Genomic DNA, 24,582 nt, shown 5'->3' with positions numbered 1-24,582 from the left:
CTAGAGCAGGTTATGTGAACACAGTGCATCCTGCCTGATATTTACCCCGTGTTAACGCAGCGGCTATCATGTATTTTTACGTACAGACTTAGTCATGGCAGAATGCTTCCGGTGTGAAACCACCTCTGACATCAGGAGCACGTGGGGTGGGACAGGGCTGTGTGCCCATCTTCAGCGTGGCTGGTGCTGTTTCTTGTATAGCTATGAACCACTTCATCTTCAGCTCCCTGTGCAGAAATCATGTTGCATCTAAGAACGTGGAAAGAGAAATGCTGGTCCATTTCAAATGAATCATTATTTTTCATTAAATACGATGTTTCTTTCACTGCCATAAAGAAGAAAAAAATTAGTCTTATATATTTATCTAGAAAGGAAGGAAGTGTGTAAGAGTTCAGCTCCAGCTTCTGGATTCCCACCCTGGGGAGGAACCTTTGCAGCCCTGTCCTGTGTGTGTGGGGGGGGGGAGGTCTGTTTCCTGTTGGTTTGCTGTGTGGTAATCGGCATCATAGTAAACCCCCCCCCCGAAGGCTTTCGATGTGTCTTAACTAGTTATGGTAATGGATTCAAAATGTAGGTGTTTATCACAATGTGCCATGACAAGAGAATGAATATGTAATTAAGTAAACCTGAAATGTCATTAACATTTTCAGCCATGGAAAACTGTCATGTTGGACGGATTGAATATCCATGTTTGAGACTATTCGAAAAAGGAAAAGAAATAAAAGTCACCCGTAGAAGGCATACAAGTGTGTCTTCCCTTCCTTTCTAGTGATGTGAGATACGGGGTTGTGAGCCCCGTGACTTCTGTGACGTCAGTGGATGCTCATGTGGTATGCAGGAATGCAAGTCAGAAAATATCAATCTTTTTTTCTTTTTCCCCACAGAGAAGAAAGTCTGAAACCCTTAAGGTTTTAAAGAGCGAAGCAATGAAAATAAACATTGATAATGCCCACACTTTGGTATTTTAACTTAATAGTTGAGCTATTAAATAATTCTTACTTCTTAACTTTCCAAATTAAAGCTGTATGAGGACTTGAATTCTGTATTGCTTTTTCCGTCTGACTCCTGGATTGCAATGGGGTTTGTCTTTCAAATGTCTTGAATCCTGGATGTTTTCATCCAACACACAGAGCGGGAGTTGTGTGCACTGTGACAGTGAATACGATGTTTAATGTGGTTGCTGATGCTTGTGCGTGGTGTTGCACTAGCTGACGGCCTTGGGACTCTTACTCTCTCCCCAGAACTGTTTTTCTTAAGGAATCACTCGTGAAGAATCAACTTTGGAAACTGTGGATTGTACCAGGTTTATATGCAAGCTTCTTGAAAGCCAGACTTCATTGATACATTTCCAACACCGCGCACGCCTACACACACACACACACACACACACACACACACACACACACACACACACGCACACGCACGCGCACACACACGCACGCACACACTGTGCTGAAGATATTGGCGGAAAATGAAATACATGGCTTCACGTTTAGATTTCAAACTAGCCTAGTTCTTTCTTTCTCTTAGGCCAATGGAAGCATTGTTGTGAAGAACTTATGAAAATTGAGATTATGTCGCCACGGAAACCACCTTTGTTCCTGACAAAGGAGGCGACCTCCGTGTACCACGATATGAGTAAGTAGGGCTTGCCTCTTCTGAGCCGCAGGGCGACAGAACCAGCATTGTCCACACACCAGCCGCTTATTCTGTTGACATTAAAATGCTAAAATTTTCAGGGCACAATCAAATTGAATAATAAAAAAAAGACTATGATTGTAGACGGAGGAGCTCATGTTTAATAGATGAATTAATACAAAATTAATGAACTCATATTTTTCATAGTTCAAATGCTCACAATCAAGCAGAAAACTTCAGGCTTAAAAGAATAAAGTACTTAGCTTTATGAGGTTCAGAAAATGTGAACAAACAGATCTAAGATGTGGTCACGTTCAGTCGTTTTCTGGGTTTGTTCTTTGTTCGCTGTTTGTATTACTGATGAGGACATATTAATGGGTGGAAGTGTTCATTCCCGATCAAAAACAACTATTTAGATCTAGTTCTTAAGAAATTTGTCTGTCTTAAATTTTTCTATTTCACTTCCAACACTTTGAATTGGTGTTTGATCCTGTAGGGTGGCCTACGGGGTGATTGCTGCATGCTTATCTGGACTGTAGTGTCCGTTTATCCCACTGCTAATGCCTTTGCAAGGGTGTGTGTGTGTGTGTGTGTGTGTGTGTGTGTGTGTGTGTGTATTTGCGATCTTAGGTTCCAAGTGGTGACTTTAAAATATCGCATCACAGATTTAATCAGCAGACATTTATCTCAGTTTCTTTATTTTTCCCAAGGAAAATTTTACCCAGCATTCTTATCACCAAAATAATGTGAGGGTTTCCAATTTGCCCTGGGGCTTTGGTTTGGGGGACGTCCCGTTTTGCTTTGTCTTTGTCTCTGACCGTGAGCAGAGACTTCAGAGGTCTACAGATAAAACTGTTGACTCATCACCTCCACCCCTCTTTATATAACAAACGTCCTAGCGGGCAAAATCAGGGTTATACAGAAAAGTTACTATGTAATAAATATTTAAGCTAAAGAATTTAAGAAGTGCTTATATGTGTCCGTCTGTCTTGTGTATGTAGGAACTTATGTATTTCTCATATACTATGGGTGTTATATATATATTTAGTGTATAGTACAGTACATGACAGCCTTGTTTGGGGGCCCTCTTCACAAGGTTAGTTTTACATGTTTTTATTATTTATGCTCCCCAAGCGTTTGATAGTCCTTGTAAGCAGCATGCTGATTTGGAAGATAGTAATAACTTATTTGGATAAAGTACATGTGACTGTTGGATTTTTTTTTCCCTATGAAGTTTCTTCTTAAAATTCTTGTAGGCATCGATTCACCTGTGAAACTTGAAAGTTTAACTGACATAATAAAGAAAAAAATTGGAGAGACGAACGGACAGTTCCTCATTGGTCAGGATGAAGAATCCGCACCACCCCCGTGGGCCGCAGTCTTTGATGGCAACCACGAAATGGTCATCCAGAAGAAAGTGGTGTCCCCCGCAGGCCACCCGGCCCCTGATGGGAAAAGGAAAAAGAGGCGAGCACCACTTCCTCCCACTGACCAGCCTCCCTTCAGCATAAAGACACAAGGTGGCACAGACCAACCCAAGGACAGCAGGACCCAGGCCAGCATCTCTGCAGCCTCGCCTTCAGATCCCAGGCTGTCGTCACAAATGCATTCCTTCCAGAAACCAGTGGCTGCCCCTCGCAAACTTCCTGCCAGGAAAAACAGTTCAGCTGATGGTGAGCACACAGACACAAAAACCAGTTTAGAAGACAAGCCAGTGCCGGCTCCAAGGCAGAAATCCATCAGAGACATTCTGGACCCTCGATCATGGCTGCAAACACAAGTATAGACAGTCTGTACTGTCTAAATCGAGCTGTAAAGCTCGGGTCAGAGGCATTATGCGTGTAATGTTATAAAATTGTATAGGTAAAGACCATAGCAATTTCCATAAACCATTAATAAGCTATTAGATACAGAAGGCACCTTTTAATAGAGAATTGAATTTCATTTTTTACTTCTCATTTCCAGAATATAAATGATCCCCCCACCCCCAGCAAAGGCGCAGTTTCTAGACAGTATCCTAATTGTTGGGAGGGCTAATTTATTCCTAAGTTAGTAGCAGGCGGTGAAGAAGCAGTAGGCAGGAGAAAGCACTGATGTTTCTTTTGGAGAAAGATTGTCTAGTAATGTAGAATGTGCTAAAGACAAGCCATATTCTCATTGTGAGGATTTTAATACTTAATGGAATGTTTCAAAGGTTTTATTCAAACCACAAATTACCGAATCCACCCAGAAAATTTCCCCTTGAGCTCTCTGGGATCCTCATCTGACGGTCCGCTGCCTCCTCTCTATTGTTTCACTTGGTGGTTTACAGGCTTGACCTTTTAAATTCCTGGGATAAATTTTAGAATATTAAATTCTTTGTCTTTAAAGGGAATTTGTAATCTGCTCCTCGGCGTCATTTCCGTGATGAGCCCTGAAATCCTGTTGACTCTGCCGCTCATCAGCGAGGCAGTGCACTTGTTAGTGAGGGAAGCGGATATGAAATGGCCCACTCGGCTCCGCTGGCTGTACGGTGATGATCCTTACTGTGCCCTCCAGAATTCAGGGAGGCAAGTAGCTCACGTCTTAAATTTTCTTTAGTACTTATTTTAAAAAGCAGATGACAGATTTAAAATGTATCAGAAAAGTTGACCGTAGTCATTTTCAGAATTAATCCTTTTTCAATCTTTTAATTAGATTTCCCTCTTTGAGTAAGGTTTGATGTCTGTTATTGATATTATTCATGAAAAGATATATTCAGTAATCACGTTGGCATCACTTCCATAGGAGGGAATTTCCATAGCAACTAATCATAGTGACCTAAACAGGATTATGAGTTGAATGGGGGGATAAATAGCAAGAGGATGAATATCCTAAATGGACAAAAAGAAAAAATCCACTTTTAATGATCACTTTTTGGGTTTTTTGTTTGTTTTTTAAAGTAGCAACTATTTTATTTTTATTTGGAAAAAAAATTCTCATCTGTAAAAAGGAGCCCCAAAACAAGTAGTAACCCAGAGTTCTACTCAGGAGGACCCTCCCAAGAAGGAGGATGAGCAGAAGCTGCCGCTCACCCGAACTCTCATGTCCTGGTCTCCCTGGCAACAAAGTGAGCATCTCCAGGCTCAGAACCTCATGGGCCACATTTTGGTTAATAAGATATGCCACAAATTTTGAAGCGGTCAGGCAAAGTTGCTTACCATTCCTTCGCATCCTTCCCAGAACTTAAGAATTAGTCTCTTGAGGATTAGTTCCCCACCAAAGCTGCATAAACAGGAGTGAAGACTGGAGAAGCACTCTGCGCCTACAGGACAGACCTGGACAGCAGGCCTCTGCCTCTGTTTACTTGAAAGAGCTCTTGGTCTTGGATAATCACACTTACATTGGAGATGATCTTGTTCATGAGACCATTGATTGATCCCTTCAGGGCCTCCCAGCTCATCCTCTGATAGGCTAGGCTGTTTCCACCTGTGATCTCCAGCATCACCCCTCTTCTTGTGAAGGCCTTCTTGAGTAGAACTCTGGGTTGACACTTTTTCTGGGCTCCTTTTTCCAAGAGCTGAGGATTTCCGGGACTAATCCAGTCTGCATCTCTTTCTCTGCATTTTTCTTAGTCCCTACTTTTGACTCCACGCTATCATCATAAGAACACCCTCTTCTTGACCGCTCACAGACAAGCTGTAATCACAGTAATCTCTATTCAGGGCGACCTTGCTTGTTCTGCGTATCTGTCTTCTGGGGAGGAGTTCCGGGGGTGTGAACTGTGGCTCTCCCTTCTGTCGTGACCAGAGCAGTGTTTCATGGGTGCCGTACTTTTCATTTTTCTAGTGTCAGTTGACCAGACAAACTGGATTCTTCAAGTTGGTTCCAGTAACAAGTCCTCATGGTCTGAGTTCCTTGAGAGTTTTCTTTTTCTGTCTCCATGGACCACCTCTGCTGAATCCTCAGACCAAAGGGGCGATCCCATCCCAATGGAGCCTCAGAATGCTGTGTCTTCGAAACCTCAGATTGGATGTCCAGTAACCCTCTTTGTAAACAAGAACAGCAAACAGTTTTAAAATGCCATCAGTGTTTCCATGCAAAACTTGTCAGCCTCGGTCCTGAGGCTCTAGGGACCTCCCAAGCCATAACAGTCCCCGTGCACCATCAGGCTGTAGGAAGTCAGCTAGAGCAGGACCAGAACTCCATCAGCGTGCAATGAAGGCTGGACAACAGAAGCATTCATGGAAACTTTCATCATTTTTAAGTAGCGGAGGGGGATATTTTCTTGGTCTATTTTTTTTTTTTTTTTGCTGTTTTGTTTTGTTTTGTGTTTTTCTCTATACTGTGCTGTGACTGCCAGATACAAATAAATACACTATTACTTGACCAGGACACCCAGGAACAGCGACTCATCAAGTCTCTCTCTGGGGTCGGTGACACCAGAGCAGACAGCCCCCTTGGTGAAGGTAGCATGCTGGTTTCGGTGGTGACTGGCCATTTCAGTAAATCAAACGCTTAAGTTATAGTATTGTTCAGAATGCCCTTTTCAAGTCCAAACTGCTATCTCCAGCAATGTCTATGAACTACTGGTACCGCCTCTCTATTGGTTTGTTTGCTTTTTTTGTTCAGAGATGCTGCTGGCAAAATTACTTCTGATCACTGGCACCCAAGTGCCCCCGCCCCATCCCCCAGTGCCCTTCTGTGTTCCTTTATTACAAGCCAGGACTTCAATATACGCCTCACCTTCCAATTTCTTGTACAAGCTGCAACCGGAAGAGTTTGGGGTGCACAGGAGAGAGAGAGACGTTCCTGGAGATCCTAGAGGAGTCATGTCCTCGGAGGGAGGGGGAGCTGTGAACCAGGTCTGAAATCAGCCTCCTGCCCGGAGCCCCATAAGTGACGCCCTCCCCAGCCCCGAACCATTTCTGGAGGTTCAGCTCTGTGTCACTGCTCCTTAGATGCTAGTTCACCTGCGCCCCACCCCGCATAACAGAAGTTAGTTAGGACAGAGTCGTTGTTTTCTTTCTTCCTCCTCTCCTAACTCTTCCCACCTTCCCTCCCCCTCTCCTCTCTCTCCCTCACAACCTAAACCTATCTGAAGATGCTGGCTTAAGAACTGCCGAAGAATTTTTTTTTTCAGAAGGACTTTCTCATTTACTGAACTAGACAGACCAGCGACGGAGGGATGTACCACGTGACGTGAAAGGTGCCACTGCTTTAGGAGAGCTGGTCCTTACATGTCCTTCCAGTTCACTTCACATCTTGATAAAACTGTAATTGGAGACACTTCATAGAAAATAGATATTTTAAATTACGGTACTTCTGATAATGGGGAGTGAACGTCTTGGGCAATTGCATCTACATCTCAAGGTCTAGGGTATAAATTACAACAGCATTTGCGGTGGTATCATTTTTAATTGCTGCAAAAAAATAGTAATTTTCTCATTTTAACATCTTTCAGAGAGAAAGAACACTTTATATATAATGTAAATACACTCCTCTCAAGCTAAAACCTCTCAAAAAATACCAAGCACGGCAGCAGCTTGCTGACTTCACGGCATCTTAACTATACCCTCCATACGCTGCTCCTTTCAGACAGATAACGGCTGCATGCGGAAAGCTCCGCCCATTCCTTACCAATACCTGCCTCTGCCCTTTAGGATAAAATATCTCTCACTTGGTACTGTTTGTTAAAAGTGAATCGGAGCTGTCTTGGCTTGGAGACAACCTGTGGTAGGTAGGCAGGTAGGTGGCGATATCCAGTCTTTTAGGTACCTCAGCCACCTACTGTGAAGTTAATGAATTCAGTCCAAAATGAAATTATAGGGGCGTTTGGTGTAGTTTATGTTAAATGCCATCCAAAGGCAGTCATCTGTGCAGCCACAGCAGGGACAGCCATGTTAGAGAGGCAGCAGATGCTAGGAGCAAGCGGGGAGGGGGAGAGAAACACGGAGGCTCTGCGGCGAGATGCATTGCCTGGTCAGAACTTCCCAGAACTCATTGGCATGTGATGGATAGCAGTTAGGCTGTAATTAATGACAATTTGCATCCTGGCAGTTGTCTGTTAAGTTTCAGAAGCATTTCTATCTTTAAATTTGTGTGTATGTATGCATGCATATATGTATAAGTGTGCCAGTGTCATTGTGCCAATGGAGGCCAGAGGGGATCGTCAGACTTCCCTAGAACTGGATCACAGATGAGCCTCCCAGTGCTGGTGACAAAGAACCGAACCTGGGTCCTCTCCAGGAGCAGCAAATGCTCTTAGCCACTGAGCCATTGATCCAGCCTGAAAGATGTGTTTTACTGCTTCATTGCTAATAATAGTTCCATGGCACCGTTGTTCAGGATTCTGAGTTTTTCCTAGCTAGCCCTGGGGAAAATACCACTTTTGAGTTTCTTGAAGGATTTGTTTGTTTTTAAAAATGATATTCATTTGTTTATTTTGTAAAGGTGCATGTGCCACCACCTACATATGGAATCACTTGACAATGCAGCAGGCACCTCTCTCCTTCCACTAAGTGGGTCCTTTCAATTGAGCTCAGATCCTCGAGTTTAGCTGCAAGCACCTTTATCCACTGAGCCCTCTAGCCAGCCCCACCTTTGAGTTTTTTTTAAAAGGCAAGATTTCATTGGAAAGTGGATTGCATTATTTCCTAATAGATGTTTATAATATTAGCAGTGTTTATTTAATTATATGTGGATCAAATGTCTGGATTCAAATAGTATTAATTATATCAGATGTTTTCTTAAGGTCAACAAGGAAGCCTAAGTCGCATGATTAAAACTTGAGTGATAATTAAAGAACATGATTCATGAAGACATTTTCTGAGGTTCTCCCTCCGGGCTGAACTAATAGAGAAGGATGGACAGTTAGCTGCTGAGGGAAAGCCAGCTTCGGGTATTAGGAAACTCATCATCAGGCCTTTTGAGGTCCTTAATAGTTAAGTATTTGCATGGAATTGCTAGGAAAGTGTGGACTCCAAAAAGTCTTTTGTACCTGCTTGTAATTTATCAAGCCAGGTTTTCCCCCGTCTAAGTCACTAGCCACTAGGAAATACCTTGTTTTAATTCGCCTCCTTCCTACATAATGTATTCTCTTGGAGCACTTCAGGTGGAGAGAAGAGGCCTCTTCTGCTTCAAATTTCCTATTTCACTATTTTATTTCTAAGTGTGGTGTAGGATCAGAAGTCCTCTACATTTCTTTCTAAAACAAAACAAAAGAAAATTTCTATTTCTCTCAGAGGCTAACCAATCAGGGAGCGTAGACAGAAACAGAGGTCCTTAAGGTTGAACAAATCAAAAAAAAAGGAAAAAATAATAAACAGTTACAGAAATGTCTGAAAGTGTTTTTCCTTCTGTGAGTATAGGAAAGGGCCTGATTCTGACATGTTTTAACAGTTAACCAATACCATGCAGAAAATTATGTTTTCAATGGGTAGCAGTTTGCTTTAGGGAAGCGTGGTGCTGCTCTCTTACCTCGACTACGACAGGGGAGGTCAGTTGTAAAGGAGTCTGTCTGTGTAATTATACCCTGTCGCAAACCACAGATGTGTGTCAAGATACTGAATTAAATCCTGGCAAAAGTGGAAGAGTTGTTTCTTATATCAAAATATCTACAGGAAAGTCAGTAGGGCTGGGGAGATGGCTCAGTGGGCATGAGGACCTGAATTCAGTCCTCAGTATTCACATAAACAGCATGGCAGAGCCATGTGTGCCTGTAACCCCAACATTTGGGATGAAAGACAAGAAGATCCTAAGAGCTCACTGGCATAAACCATAAGCTTCTGGTCTAGTAGAGACCCTAACTCAAGGTGGTAAGGCAGGCCGGAAGCAGTAGAGGAAGATTCTTGAGGTCCTCCTCTGGCCTCCTAATCAGCAAATGTGGGTGTATGTAGCACACACACACACACACACACACACACACACACACAGTTTCCTTTTGGTGTTTGTGAATGGGTACATTTTTGCAGGGCTTACTTATCTGAATACACATTTTAACTTAGCTTAGGATCTTTACTATTTTTCACGGAAAGAAGTATTGAGAATGACCAGCCTAACCTCATGTATTAAAACCAGTAGACTGTATATGTTAAATATAGACCTGTATGCTAAGACCTGCGATGGATTTTCTGTCTTTAAGTCAGTTATTTTTAGTGTGTGTGTGTGTGTGTGTATGTACGTACGTACATGTGTCCATGCACATACATGAGTGAATACCCAAGAAGTCCAGAAGAGGGTGTGGGAACTCCTGGGGCTGGAGTTACAGGTGGTTGTGAGCTACTGTGTGGTTGTTGGAAGCTGAACTCGGGTCCTCTGCAACAGCAGTGTGTTCAAGTTCCCAATCCAACTTCAACAATGTGTTCTCGAAAACTGGGAACAGATTTTACACTTTCAATGAGAGTTGCCTGGTCTGAGCTTAGTGAAGGCATTCTTTGATCCTCTCGGAGAATCCAGTAGGTTTTCAATAAATTACCCCACTTAGTTTTCCTCTTTGACTTCAGCTCCATATGTGGGTTTCTACCTGAAGAAAGGAAGGCCACAGGAAACACCATGATGAAGACCAAATCACACTCCACAGGCCAGTCTAAACGCCACTTCTTCCCATCCATCCTCCCAGACAAATATGAGATAGAGTGGATTCCTTTCTGGTCACCTAGCTAGCAGCAGCCTTGTGATCAAGTCAGTTTTGGGTCTACCCAGATCCCCCCTCTGCTCACATCATCATCACATCTGCGACAGCACTGGGCAGAGCTTCCTGTGCCAAGACGGATTTTTAGTGCCGGCTTTATTTAGATGGCACATTACTGTGAGGAGGAGTTTGGAGGAGTCGGGATGTGTATGTCGCTGCCATGTACACCCTCGGTGTTGGTATCTGGGAGAGAGTGGAAACATTTGTTCTAAATACGCTCAAATCCTGTGCTGGTTGCTGCTGTCTATACCTCCACGGGTTCCCCTGGAAAGGTGATGATGGCTGTACTATAGAGATGTACTGGAGCTGTTTAGCTGCGACAGAGACTAGCAGAGAGGCTCATTCCCCCGACCTTGTCCCAAGAACATCAAGCTGGGTGCTATAGGTTTTCCAGACCAGAGAAATTGGCAGCCGTTCCTGGTCTCTTACCGATTAGGAAGTTGAAAAGGTGAATAAATAGCTTTGTCCAAAGCAATGTGGCTTAATGATAAACTAGAATCCAGTTTCCTTTGTTTGTTAACGGATGGCTCTTTCCACCCACTTGGCCGTGCTGGTGTGTCAGCTTTTCCTATAGCTAGCCGTATTTTCTAGCACTGATGTCCAAGGTTCGCTGTGTAGTCTAGCATAGCCTACTTTCCTTCTACCATGTGGATCCTGTGACTTGAACTGAGCTCATCAGACTTGGTGGCAAGTGTCTTGCCCTCTGAGAAGTCTCACCAGCCCTGTGCCAATGCCAGCATTTTTTTTTTATTTTTAAACTAAAGAGTGAGGCATTGAGTTGTATCCATAACAGATACCTCAGCAGGACTGAGTTGATCACCTCTCTTCTTTGTAGGGAAGGTGAAGGAGAGGCCTGGAAGCTGGTAGAAGATGGTGCTTAGGAATGAGCAGATCGAAGGGAGCAAAGGGCAGGGACCTAGGGCAAAGCTCAGATGCATGCATGTCCAACAGTGTAGAATGGACTTTGTTTCTCTCTGAGGGAAATCAATCTCTCTCCCCATCCCCCATACCAAAGTCTTTCTTAAGTAGTCTATTACAAGAAGAAAAAACAGTACAAGCTTTTGGGGGAGAGTAGATGTAATTGTGGGATATCCTTCATCTACACTGAACCATCACAGAAAGCAGCCCAAGAATTAACATTCCATAAAACCATGATGATAGAATTCCCCTTCTGACTGATTTCAGCCCAAAACAGCCACTAAAATAATAATGGGCATCAGAAGGTGTTGGGCCAATTGCATCACAATTGCTTTTACCAACATCAATGGAAAGACTTTAAGTTCACGGCCACGGATTTTCTGAAAATCATTCAACACACACTACAAAAACCATTGTGAGTAGGGCGTCCTCCAACTGCACCGCCTTCATCCCTGTTGTCCGTGGGTCTCTGCTAGCTGCCAGGGTGTGTGAAGATGGAGGATGGAGGCCAATCTCTAACCTCGAGGGATTATAAATTAGTTAAATTGATTCTCGGAGTTCAGCTCTAGGGTCAGGAGGAAACAAACTGTTTTTATGATCAATCACCAGCAGTAAAATGATTATTTTACTCTATGCTTTTGCCCCTCCCCAGCTGTGTTTCCAAATAACATTATTTAGACCTTCACTAAATAAGATCTCATCAGAGGAGGAAGTGAGGAGCATTGGTCCAGCCATGATCCATGGTACTTCTCCCACCCCCTCCCCAGACTCTCAGCAGTTTCTTTTGGGGACTTTTACATCTCCCAGAATAGGTTGAAGAACACTGGTTTAGGGTTAACTTGACCAGTCTTCCCCCCACCCCCAAGAAGACAGGGTTTCTCTCTGTAGCCCTGGCTGGCCTTGAACTCATAAATCTGTGTCTGCTTCCCGAGTGCTGGGACTAAAGGCATGCACCACTACTGCCCAGCTTCTTAATCAGTCCTAACGAAGTATTTACACTAGTTGCTCAGTAAAGAAGCTGATGGGCTGTAGTGTGACTAACTCCACTCTTCCTGGTTGCAAAGAACCTTCTAGAGCCCCACATTTTGACTACTTAGTGCTAAACTATTCAGTTGAAAACAATGCTTGTCTCAATAAAACACTGTATATACACAGGAGAAAACATTTTTCATTTTTAAAAATTGTGGGTTTTTCATTTTTTTTGAGACAGAATCCCATGTAGCCCAGGCTAGCCTGAAATTTACCGTCCTTTTGCCTCAAGCTCCCCAGTACTGTAAAGGCAGGTACCACCACACTGGCAAGCATAGATTTTTCAATAAGAACAAGCAATCTTGGGACTGGGGAGACGGTTTGATGTACAAGAGGAGTTCTTGCTAACCAAACATGAGGACCTGTATTGGGTTCCCCTAGCCCATGTCAAAAGTTGAATGCATCCAAACACATCTGTAACCTCAGCACTGGCTGGCAGTGATAGAGGGATTGCCACAGTTTGCTGGCCTCCAGGCTGGCCATTCTGCCCCGTCTTCCACGTGCGTGTGCACACACCTATACTCAAATATATATACCACACACATATACACACAAAGAATAATTTAACACAAAATCTTAACGTCATTTCATTTCAGCATACAGATGTGGTTTGTATGACTTTTAATTAGGGATTCCAGGGGAAGGCGCCAGTGTTAAGAGCATCCTAATGGTTTAGTTCCCCCTGCAACTCCATGGAAGGCAGAGCCGCTCTCTGCTGCCCTCCACATTCGCTCCTTCCTCACATCAAGGGTTTCCTTTGTCCACCTCACTTAAAGCCGATGCTTCGCTTACCCATAGCAAGAGAGAACAAGTGCGAACTGCAGATGTGCAGTTGCTTTAACGACCCTTAACTGGGGTATGGAGAAAGGAGCCCTTCTTTCAACCCCTCACTGTTCGGCCGGCCACATTCGGTGAAAGCTTGAACTGAATTGTAGAAGATTCCCAAATGCAAAACAGTAAGCATATGTGTTAAGAGCGACAGAGAGACAGAGTGTGTGTGTGTTTTGGGAGAAGGGTCCCGGAAGGAAGCCAAGCACAGAAAGATAACTGACAGTCGCGTTTTTAGAAACGACTGACTTGTCTCATGTTCAGCACATCTTACGGCCTTATAGCAAGAGCCTAGCAGCCTCCACAAGCTGGCCTTCAGCTTAAGCATGTTAAGGCCTAGACCTTATAATGTCGTACCAAGAGGCCTTACTCAGCATGTTAGCAACTATTTGAAGTCCCAAGGAGACAGTAAGTTGTTGTAAGGAGGCTGCTTGTTCATTTCCTGGCCGCCCAGCAGCTCAGACCCGAAATAACCACACAGAAACTATATTATTTTAAACCACTGCTTGGTCCGTTAGCTCTAGCTTCTTATTGGCTAACTCTTATATCTTAATTTAATCCATTTCTAGTAGTCTGCGTATTGACACGTGGCTGTGGCTTACCGGGTAAAGTTCCTGCATCTGTCTCCTGCAGGGCTACATGGCTTCTCCTGACTCTGCCTCCTTTCTCCCAGCTTTCAGTTTAGTTCCCTTCACACACACCTAAGTTCTGCCCTGTCAACAGGCCAAGGCAGTTTCTTTATTCACCAGTGGTATTCACAACATGCAGAGGGGAAGCCCACATCAGTAAGTACTCAATGGCTCAGTAAATGTTACTTTAACTATGATTGTTACCCCAACCCAAGTCATCGTTACATGCACAAGACAGCAGATAGGCTGTGTAGGAACCTTTCAACTTTAAGGCTGGTGGGGAGTTAGGGGTCAAGTTACACAGTGCCATCAGTTCGGATGTTCGTTTATCCAGATCTCTCCCTAAATAGATCAAAACCGAAAGATGTCACACTCTTAACTAGGAAGCAAGTCTCAATATCTTAGTCAATGGCTTTGACACATTTAGGGAAACAGATGTGTTAACTATTGAAAGACACGATGAAAGTTGTTGGTACCCAGAACTGACAGGAAGAACATGAGTGTCAGATCGGGGAGTCAAGGCAGTGAGGAAGATCTTAGCAAGAGCGCCTGTGAGTGGTGGAGGGGTGACCACCTAGCAGCTAATGGTTGGTTTCCTGTGAAGTCAGACACGTGGTTTGCCAGCGAGTGGTGAGGTTTATTTTCTATTGATTTTTATTCGTATATGTATGTGTATATATTTGCGTGTGTGTGCATGCGCGCGCACAGTGCTCACAGGGATCAGAAGAGGGCTTCAGATGCCCATGTAACCGTAGCCATCCCTTGTGGATGCTGGGAACAGAATTTGGGTCCTCTGCAAGAGCAGCAAATGCTTCTAACTGTTGAGCAAGCCATCTCCCCAGTGCTGGAATGGTAAGCTTCTTAAATGAGCATTAGCCAAAAGATATCTCCAGAAAGCAAGACTTCCATTTTCTGTTCAGTCATCCAAAAATGCCTGTTTGCTCTCCTAACTCATCTCTTGTTTGAGATCATTGCAAACTAATTATAAAATGTGAGCAGAATATTAGCATCTCGGTACACTTGCTTATTGAGGCGTCTTTCTCCGGAGTAAATGTAATTCCTTAATCGTAGTACTTAGGAGCTCCTTGAGCAAAGAATATACCTCGAAGGCAATCCAGTTTCTCTCCCAGGCAGAAGCCATGTCCCAGCCTGGGATTAGCTAGCCTCTGACTGATAGGTTCTTTGTTCTGGTTTTATGTGTATTGTATATGTGTACGTGCGTGTGTGTAGGCGTGTGCATGTGTGTGGTCAGAGGTTGACCTCAGCTGTCATCCTCAGTTGCTCCAGCTTAGGTTTTGAAACAAGGTCTCTCGCTGAACCTGGAGCTCACCAATTTGAGTAGCGTGACTAGCCAGTGGGCTCCAGGAGCCTCCCGTCGCTTACCCACATGCTCTAGGCTAGGATTACAGGTGCAGACAGTCATTCAGTTTTTATATGGGTCCTGGGCATTCACACTCTGACCTTTATGCTTCAGTGACAGGCAGTTTACCAGCCCAGCCATTTTCATTTTAGTTTCAGGAGGTTTTTTTTGTTTCTTTGTTTTTTGGTTTTTGTTTTAGAAAATTCAGCCATGTTTCTGGTAAATTTCAGTTCTATGAAGTTTCCTTACCTATCCAGAATCCATTTTCTTGAAACCAGCAACACTTTATACAAACAACCTGTATACTTCTTGACTGTCCAATTTCTAGGTTTTTCCTCATCTTTATGGGTTTACAGGTGACTTTCTCAAAAGAGTACTTGTCTTATGGTTACTATTGCTATGATGAAGCACCATGACCAAAGGCAAGAAGTGAAGTGAAGGGAAGGTTTATTTTACTCACAGTTTCATATAGCTGTTCATCATCAAAAGCAGTGAGGATAGAAACTCAGGCAGGGCAGGAACCTGGAGGCAGGAACTGATTCAGAGAGCATGGAGGAATGCTGTTAATTGGCTTGCTCCCCATGGCTTTCTTATAGAACCCAGCCTGCTTTCTTATAGAACCCAGGACTGTGGACCCCCAGACCCTGAATTTCCTGTACCCCCTGCCTGTCAGAGTACACAACTTGTTTTCCTATGCTTGCAGCTGCTCTGAGCAAACAACTTGTTTTGCAGCTGCTCTGAGCACAAGACCCTCAGGAGTTCCTGATGGCAGGGGAGTGGTTTCTGGTGGGCCTGCAGCTGAGAGTTAGGGCGTAGCCATTAGTCAAGGAGACCCTACGTAAGCTGCCCTGGAACACAATAAAGAGAGCATTCTTGGCATCATCCGTGTCTCTGTGTGTCTCTGTGTGTTTCAATCTCCAGCCCCTTGCCCAACTCACGAACCCTACCGTAGCACATAGCGCATAGAGCAGGCGTTGTACCACACAGCAGCCCACAGATGACCCCACCCATATTGGGCAGGGCTCTCGTCCATGAATCACTAATTAAGAAAAGCACTACAGACTTGCCCATGTCCAGTCTTATGGGGGCATTTTCTCAGTGGGGATCATCTCCTCTCTGAGACTCTAGCTTTCGTCAAGTTAATATAAAACTAGCCAGTACAACAGTAAACTATATAGTATCCAGAAACTGGTATCTCCAGCCACCTCCTAAGTCCTCCGTACGTAATACCTCAGATGCCACGTGAAGCTTCTATACTGAAGTTCACGGACCGGCATCAAATGAATGCATGGCAGAGCCCTTGTCATGTCTTTTTTTCCATTCCGTGTTTGCCAGAGACTCTCTCTTGACGTTACGTGTATTTGGACAGTCCCTTCGTTGCTCATTAGCCAAAGGCCCTGGAGAGAGAGATTATAGGAACCATTATGGCATTCAACACTGATATTTCAGTTACTCAACTAATCCACCCACTAATAGAGTGAACTTTGAATCGAACGCTTGGAAGATTGAAGTCAAATAAATCTTGATACAAATGAATGACTACAGAAATCTTGTTTGACAAGAGGCATGGGCAGGAATGCTAAAATTAAGGCTGTTTGGGGAGAAATCCTCATTCCACTGCATACTTAGCGAAGGGAGACTCACCGGAATGCCTCCCGGTGAGAAGGCAGAAACAGGTCTCTGTTGCTGCACCTTTGACTCCTGCAGCGCACCCTTGCAGTATTCCGCTCTCAGGAACACACGTTTTTGTGGTGATTTAGGTTTATTTGATCAGCTTATCTTGAGCCCCACCCCAAACTTCCTGTGTGCCAGGCTAGGCACTGAGAGCTCTCAGCGTTGTTTGCAACGTGAGACCGTTCGCACACTCCACATTTCCCAGAAGCCTCCAGGGACGTGGAGGTAAGAACAGCAGAGCACTCAGGCTTTCATAAAGTAGAACTACAGCATGAAGGTGGCGCATGCCCTTAATCCCAGCACTGGGAGGCAGAGGTAGGTGGATGGCTGTGAGTTCGAGGCCAGCCTGGTTTACGTAGTGAGTTCCAGGGCAGCAAGAGTTGTATGAGGAGACCCTGTCTCAAAAGACAACAGAAAGGTAGAGCTGAGAGCAGTGGTGCACCTATAACCCCAGCACTCAGGAGATGGAGGCAGGAGGATTGCTGCATGTTCTAGTCTTTTCCAGGTCAGTCTGGGTACAGAATGAGAGAATGTCTTCAGAACAGGAGGAATGAAATCAGTGTCACGGCTTAAGAGGATGCCGCGGATCTGTCCATGGTGGATTTCATGAGGCTTGTTCGTGTTCCCTGGACCCATTTCATCACACTAATTCTAAAGGTTGCATGTGCATACATACAAACATAATTTATATAAATGGGACAGAAGACAGTGAAATTCAGAATTGAAGTGTATACCTTGAGGGCAGGAGAGATGACTCCCAATAGGAAGTCTGTCCTGAAAACACAAAGACCTGATCACCCGAACCCACAAACAAAAAGTTAGTTGTGGCAATACATGTGTGTGCTCTCACCACTGGGGAGGCAGAGACATGCTGATGGATGCCCAGAGCCTCTCTGGCCAATAGGGAAAGTTCCAGGCCAGTCAAAGATACTATTCAAAAATAAATAAATAAACATACACACAAAGAATGACACATGAGGAATGACTTGGGTGCTACATGCATGTACACACATACATAGCATGTATACATTGCCTGCTCTGGTTTCCAGGACCACTCTTTAGAGATTTCAAGCACTGTTAAGATTTTCGTGTCTGCTTCCAACCTTCGTTTCTGTGTGTTTAAAAGTATGTTCCAATCAAACATGAAGTTGTACGTGCAAGCACCTACTAAGTCACTACCCTTGTATATCGATAGGTCATGTTCACAGTTTTCTTGCCTAATAAATACTAACTCCACCCTTCCAATCGCTTGTATCAAAAGAACACATCTTTGACTCCTCCTTTCCTGGATTTCTATGCACAGCTTATCAGCAAACCCTGATGGGCAAATAAATGCAGGGCTCAGCCACATATTACATCTCTCTTGCTCCCCCCCCCATTCAAGCCACGGGCATCTCTCCCCTGAGTTACTCCTATAGACCCAGTGTGTCTCCCTGCTTCTCCTTTTGCTCACTGTCTTCTATGTCCAGGGTGGTACCCAGAGGGCTCCTGTGAACATAGTCCACACTGGGTACTGGCTGTGCTTATTCTACTGCATGCTAAAATCAGTTCAGAATGCAAACTGAGGTCATCACAATGACCTTACCACGTGACCTGCTGACCTCTGTATGTCTGTGCCTCACGGGTGGCATTCGCTTGGTACCTGTTCTGTCTTTTCATTCTCTGGATTTTCAAGTCTTCCATCAGATTTGTGGTTGGCAATGACTTTTGTCCCAAATGGTGACTGTCTTTTCTCTAAATGTTATCCTCAGTTTTGATGAAATTCAATTCCCCTCTTTTATTTTTTATTTTTCAATTTTCACAGAACATGGTTGTGGGCATCATATTAAAGAAGGTTACATCGAACCCACAATTTAGATGTTTTCTTCTAAAAATTTTATAGCTGGGATTATATATTTGTCCTTTGATAAATTAAGTACAATAATTACCATGGGTTGGTTTGTTTTGATTTTTTTTGTCAATTATATTAGTTCTTTGACGCTTTCATACATGTATATAATGTTTCCTGGTTACTCTCCCTTCAACTCTCTCCTCCCTTTCCCATCCCTGTTGACTCCTCACTACAAATCCTGTTGTGACATTTATTACATTTTTATTTATTTTACCATCCACCAAATTAAACCAGGGTCATTCACTTGACTGTGGCTTTGGAAGTATCCTTTGGACGTGGGATACTTTCACTGCATTAGCTCGTGGGATACAGTTGTGTGTCTTGTGCTACAATGCCATGGGAAGTATGGAGGACCAGTCCCACCGCAGAGTGTGAAAACTGAGGTTAAAGAGATAGAGTAGCATCTGCTCATCAGAGCACAGGCTAGTCCAGGACAAAGCTTGGGATGGACCTCCCTCTAAAGCCAGGGAGTCTGAGGTTCACACGGGTGATCTGAAGTCAACATTACATGTTGCCATTACCTTGTTTGAGAATTTTTAAGTTCTCAAGGTTGCGTTGATTGTTTCTGTTTTCACTTGGAAACATGTTTTCAGTAGCTTCAGTATTGAGGATTTCCTTGCATTTTTTTAATCCTCCAGGCCTTGGAGAGTTGCCATACCTCGCAGACTCACAGAGTGGCTCTTGGTTCCTGCAAATCCACTGGCCAATCAGGAAGCCTGGCATTTATTGTTCTAAATGTCCTTTCTTCCCCTAGATGTTATATTTAATGCTATTATCTTTCAGATTCTCTGGGTTTTACATCCCTACCCCAAAACTATTATTAGCAAGATGTAATTTATTCATAATTTTAAAAATCTGCTATTTTTATTTGATATAATGCTTTGTTTTCTTTTTGTCAAGAAGCTATCAGGCTAAACAATCCGACTTGGGTTTTGGATGATTTCAGTTTGTGTGAATGTATGTTTACCAGGCTGGCATACCAGTGCCTATCAAGGTCCCCCTCACCTTTTGGTGGTGCTGGTTGTGGGTGTGACCCTTGACGATATATGTAGGCAAAATGATTATAACAGCAACACTGAAAAGATACCCTGTTTGTCACAATGTCGGCATGTGTCCTAGAAAAAGGTGTGCAAGCACAACTCTTGGTGGCTTGTCACTCCAGGCTACCCTACTGTCACTATATGCCTTGATATATAGTGTCTGAAGAAGAGGGAAGGTGTTAGGGGAGGGGCAAGGGAAGGGAGAGAGAGGAAAAGGAAGGGAAGGGGAGGGGAGGGAACAAGAGAGAGGGAAAAGAAGGGAGAAGAGGAGGGAGAGGAGAGAGATTTTGCCTCATTTAATGTCCTGAGGGAGCAGGTAGCAATTACCAATTTTCTTAAGCATTGGCCCTTGATTACTATAATGCTCCGTAATGTTCTGTGTGATAAAAGAGGAGGCATACAGAGCCCTGCAGAAAGCAAAGCTCGGTGACTGTGCTAAGGAAAAAGTGGTTCTATGGTTGTTTGAGCTGTGAGTTCCACCAGCCTCCCGCTTTTGTTTTTACGTGAATAAACAGCCCGTATGTTTAACGTGCATATTTCTCAAAAAAACGAACCGGGTCAGCCTGTCACCGTGAGAGATACAGCTGCGAGTATCCGTTGCTAGTGTGAGATGGTTAGCCTGCCAGGGAAAAGGAGAACTTGGAGAAACCCCCTCTGTCACCTTCCGCAAGAGGCTTCCTGGTGTCTGAGGCCCTTCCAATGAGCGGCAGTGATGTTGCAGAGCGTGATTCTTTGTGTGGCATGAGGAAATGCACCGGTCTTTGCAAAACCCGTGTCAGCCAGTCATATGCTCCCGATTGCTGGTGCAAAAAGTTACAAAAATCCTACGCGCTGTGAAAGTTCAAGAGGGAGTCTCGGATGCGATTGGGACGACACAAACTGTCTGTGGCCGTGACTGCACGGCAACCACTGTCCCTTGTCAGCTTTTGGAATGTGACCAAGAGCGACAGCCATGGCACAGGAGAAGGGCTACTTCCTAAACACAGCTCTGGATGGGTCCCCCACTCGACACGCACTTCATCCAAACCAGTTTACCACGACAGATTAAGCACAAAGGCAGACACTGAGAATCCGGTAGTTGTTTATTTTTAATCAAGCCAGACGTTAAAAGAGATTTGTAAAATGCAGACAGACATAAAATGATGTTGCTCTTCTCACATATTTCTAATTTGTCATTTTGGAATTTCATTTTAATTTTAAAAATATTGTCAGCATTAACATAGCATTGCTTTTTTAAATTAAATTTATTTATTTTATTTTTAAGTACGTACTTGTGTATTGGTTATGTGCACATGGGTGCAGTACCCATAGAGGCCAGAGGAGGGCACCAGATTTCTTCTGGAGTTTCAGGAGGTTGTGAGCTGCTTAGCGTGAGTGCTGGGAACTAAATTCCAATTCTTCTCAAGGACAGCATGAGCTCCTAACTGCGAGCCATCTCTCCAGCCCCAAGGAGAATTGTTATCGTTCATTGAACTAAAAAATAATAATAATAATAATTCTAGCTCTCTTTGTTTCACTTTATAAATATAGTAAATGTTGACAGCCATACACCAAGTACACGAAAGCTACTTGAAGTCCTCAAAGAGATCCTGCGAACACTGCATTAGGGAGCTGTTGGCTCCCGTCTCCCAGATACACAGATGCTGCCTCCCTGACTACAATCAGCCTTTCTGTCCAAGGTGGCTGTTATTTTCCTAGGCCCTGCCCTCTATCTCTTCTTAGATGTGTGTGTTGAGGGGCAGCTGAGGGTTGATGGAGTTTGGGAAGTGAATTTTGACTCCCTTGAGGCCTACCTGTTTTCCTCTTTCCATTCAGGTAGGGCCCATGCGTGAGGGCTGGAACCCCATATGAGTTATCAGAAAGGGCCCAACATGGCACCTATCAGAAAGAGCAAGGAGTAAAAAGGTTGGTTCGCTGTTGACAAGAGAAGAAAGCAGATATGCAAAGGGGGAGGGAGCCCTGAGAGGCAGAGAGGACACATACTCCCCCAGGATTCCCAGAGAGCTCAGATCCTTGACTGAGTGTTCCCACCACAGATGTAGGTTCTCAGAGAGGGCCCAGGACCATCGGCGACACCCATCTTTTCAGTTCTTGAGTGGGTTTCCGTCACCTACAACCACTTAGAATGATCGCCAGCTACTGAAGTGCTACACACGTGGCCCACTAGCAAACTTGATATGGTTTGTGCTTTTGTGATACCCGTTAGGGTCGGATTAAATTAAAAACACAAAGCCTGTGTTTCCCGGAAATGCGGGATATGGTATCTGTATTGAAGCTGAAAGGGAAGAATGGTAACGTGCTGCCCACAGATCAATTGCTATCTCCGAAGAATTAGAACGCGCCCAAACATTCCCGCCCCCAAATTAGGCAGAACAAAATTTAATCTTTCTGTGACTGTTCAGAAGAATTTAGCATCTTGTAATGCTCTAGGGACATTACCATTTTATAAACTGTACCCCCCCAAAAAAAATCTCATTATTTCTGCTCTCTGGTAGTTAGGATTCAGAAGAAATGGGAATTTCCTGTAATACTTTGAATTATTGAGTTCTGGGAGCTCAAAGTACTTTAAATATACATGCATTATATCACTTATCTTGCTCATGAAATTTACAAATGGAAACAGTTAGCAATGGGTGGATTTTTGGACACAGAGTCTGTTTCTTGAAGGTCTGATGAATAATTCTTCCATTTGGCATTTCCAAACTGATACTGGCTTACTTTTCTATTTCAGTTATGTCGTATCATGTAATATGCACATCAGCTGAAGATCAAGTAGGGCTAGGTCTTGCAGCAAAGACATTCGAGCTATAATTTTATTGTATTTTAAAGTAAATAGTAGTCTGATTCCAGACTTCAGCTCACAAATGTTCTGATGAACCTGGATGGTGCAATTTCTGTTCGTATAAACGAAAACCCCACTGCGGTGCCATAAAAGCCGGTACATTTGCATGCCTGCCTGGTTTTCATCAAGCTAAAAATATTATTCAAACTGTACAGGAAAAAAATGTCTTAATTTATAAGATGTTTTGTTCTCGTCTTCATTCTCAGACTCAGTGTAATTGTGCTTTCTATTTATGGCTTAACTATGGCCAAATATAATATATTTAAAATATAAATGACTTTCTTGCCACGCTTGCAAATCTTTCTCTCTCCCTTAAAATGTAATTAGTTTCATTCTGCTGCTAAAAAAAAAAATTAATGCACTCAAAAGCCAGGGTTTATTTCTGCATCTCCTGCTGTTTGGGGGGCGTCTGTCCTCCCACCGCTGAGCACAGATAATCAACAGCAAACCGAGAGGGGCAAATCTCCGCTGAGGAAGCAAGGTCTAAGTCTGATCTAACCGATTAATACAGAGCATGTGGTACATTCCGTAGGAAAATGGCATTTAAATATTAATACTAGATAAATACACTCTTGCTGCTATCCTTGACAATCTCTAAGTCCTACGCTTCTGGGAGGAAGTAAATCACTCTTCGTTTATGCTGTTGCTGGGAAACATGCAGAAACACGGGAAGCAAGGCGGCGCTTCCCTGGTTAGCTCTAGCAGGGTCCAGTTTCAACCTCATTCTCCTGCCGCCTTGATTTGTGTTCTGATTGGTGCTTGATCCTAATACGGTTTCCCATATTAAATGTATATTTCCCCCCAACCAATATCCGAAGTGGTAATGTTCCAACAGTCCAAATGTCAATGACGAAAACAAACATTTGTTTCTCGAGCAAGTGTTTTCACACAAGAGCATTTGATTCTGCGTACCGAAGCAAACAAACATTTGCTCTAGGCGTTGAAGGCAGCCAAAAGTTCCCGCAGAAACATTTTGCAGGCTGGCTGGCTTTCCCTCCCTGGAGCAGGGCTTGCTGATGTCCAAGGAAGCCTGTGAGCCCAGTTGCTGGCCTCTGGGACCTGCCCCGGCACACAGAGCCCAGGAAGAAGCTTATGCCGTCTTAAAACACATCTTGGAAGACGACATGCATCTACTTGTGATGTCTCCATTAGAATATGTCTTCGTGTCTCAAGAATACTTGGTTTGCTAGAACGACTTCAGCCTTGGATGCGATTCCAGGACCGAATTCTTTGGAAAATTCACAAAGCTGGTTCTCACATAAAAACACTCCCACAATTTGGCAAACATTATTTATGCGGCAGCCCGTGAGAGCTCACTACATGAATAGGCCTCTCGCCGCATTGAGTTTATTTTCTCTCTTGAACACGGTCGAGATTATCCTTGTAAATATATTTTACTGAAGTGCACACCCGCTTCACTGTTGAGATGCGGGCTCCGCAGAAAAGTCCTCTTGTTTCTGTATTATTTAATGCTTTTTGAAATGAATCAATATTTCTAGGGAAGTAATTTACTTAAATACATGTTCTTTAAAGCAGAGGGAAATTGATTCTTTACTTCTGCTCCAAAGACATAGTATCCTAGCAACTGAGTAAAGATTGATTCTCCAGCTAGCTCTAAACTGGAAATAGTTCCCAGCTCATTTAAAAACCAAACCACAAAAATCGCCTGGATGAATGAATGAATGAATGAATGAACATGCAGACGGAAAATCATTTCAGGCGTATTCAGTAGAACACATGACAATTTTGAATCTCTATCTTGTCACCGTTGAGGCGTCTGCTGAATCTGAGGCTAGCCTGGGCTACACTGTGAGTTCTAAGATCAGTCTGGATGGAAGGGGTAAGCCCCTGCCTCAAGAAACAAACAAGCAAAAACCAAGAAAGCAGGCCTTTGCTGAACTGTGCTTGTTAGTTTTTTTTTTTTTTTTGTCTTGTCAATTTGACACAAGCTAGAGTCATCTGAGAAGGGGGAACTCAGAAGAGGTCCCTATCAGATGGCCTGTCAGCAAACCTGTGGGGTACCTTCTTGATTGATGATTGACGGGAGAGGGCTCAGCCCACGGCAGGCAGTGCCCATTCCTGG

General features: G+C 43.7%; 1 protein-coding gene and 1 pseudogene across 1 annotated transcript in view; one reads left to right on the top strand and one right to left on the bottom strand.

Annotated features, from left to right (window-relative positions):
* The window catches only part of Rtkn2 (rhotekin 2), a 60,986-nt gene extending 55,487 nt beyond the window's left edge, over positions 1-5,499 (top strand). The window contains exons 11-12 of the mRNA XM_075980063.1: positions 1,531-1,638; positions 2,895-5,499. Of these exons, the coding sequence (XP_075836178.1) occupies positions 1,531-1,638; positions 2,895-3,424 (638 nt within the window). The 3' untranslated portion in view covers positions 3,425-5,499. The remainder of the gene's footprint in view (positions 1-1,530; positions 1,639-2,894) is intronic.
* Positions 4,393-5,437, bottom strand: LOC142853970 (pre-mRNA-splicing factor CWC22 homolog pseudogene; annotated as a pseudogene).
* Positions 5,500-24,582: the final 19,083 nt, after the last annotated feature.

Source organism: Microtus pennsylvanicus, chromosome 7 (assembly GCF_037038515.1).
Source record: "Microtus pennsylvanicus isolate mMicPen1 chromosome 7, mMicPen1.hap1, whole genome shotgun sequence".
In the NCBI taxonomy this organism is placed as follows: Eukaryota; Metazoa; Chordata; class Mammalia; order Rodentia; family Cricetidae; genus Microtus; species Microtus pennsylvanicus.
This window is presented reverse-complemented; position numbering and strand designations above follow the sequence as displayed.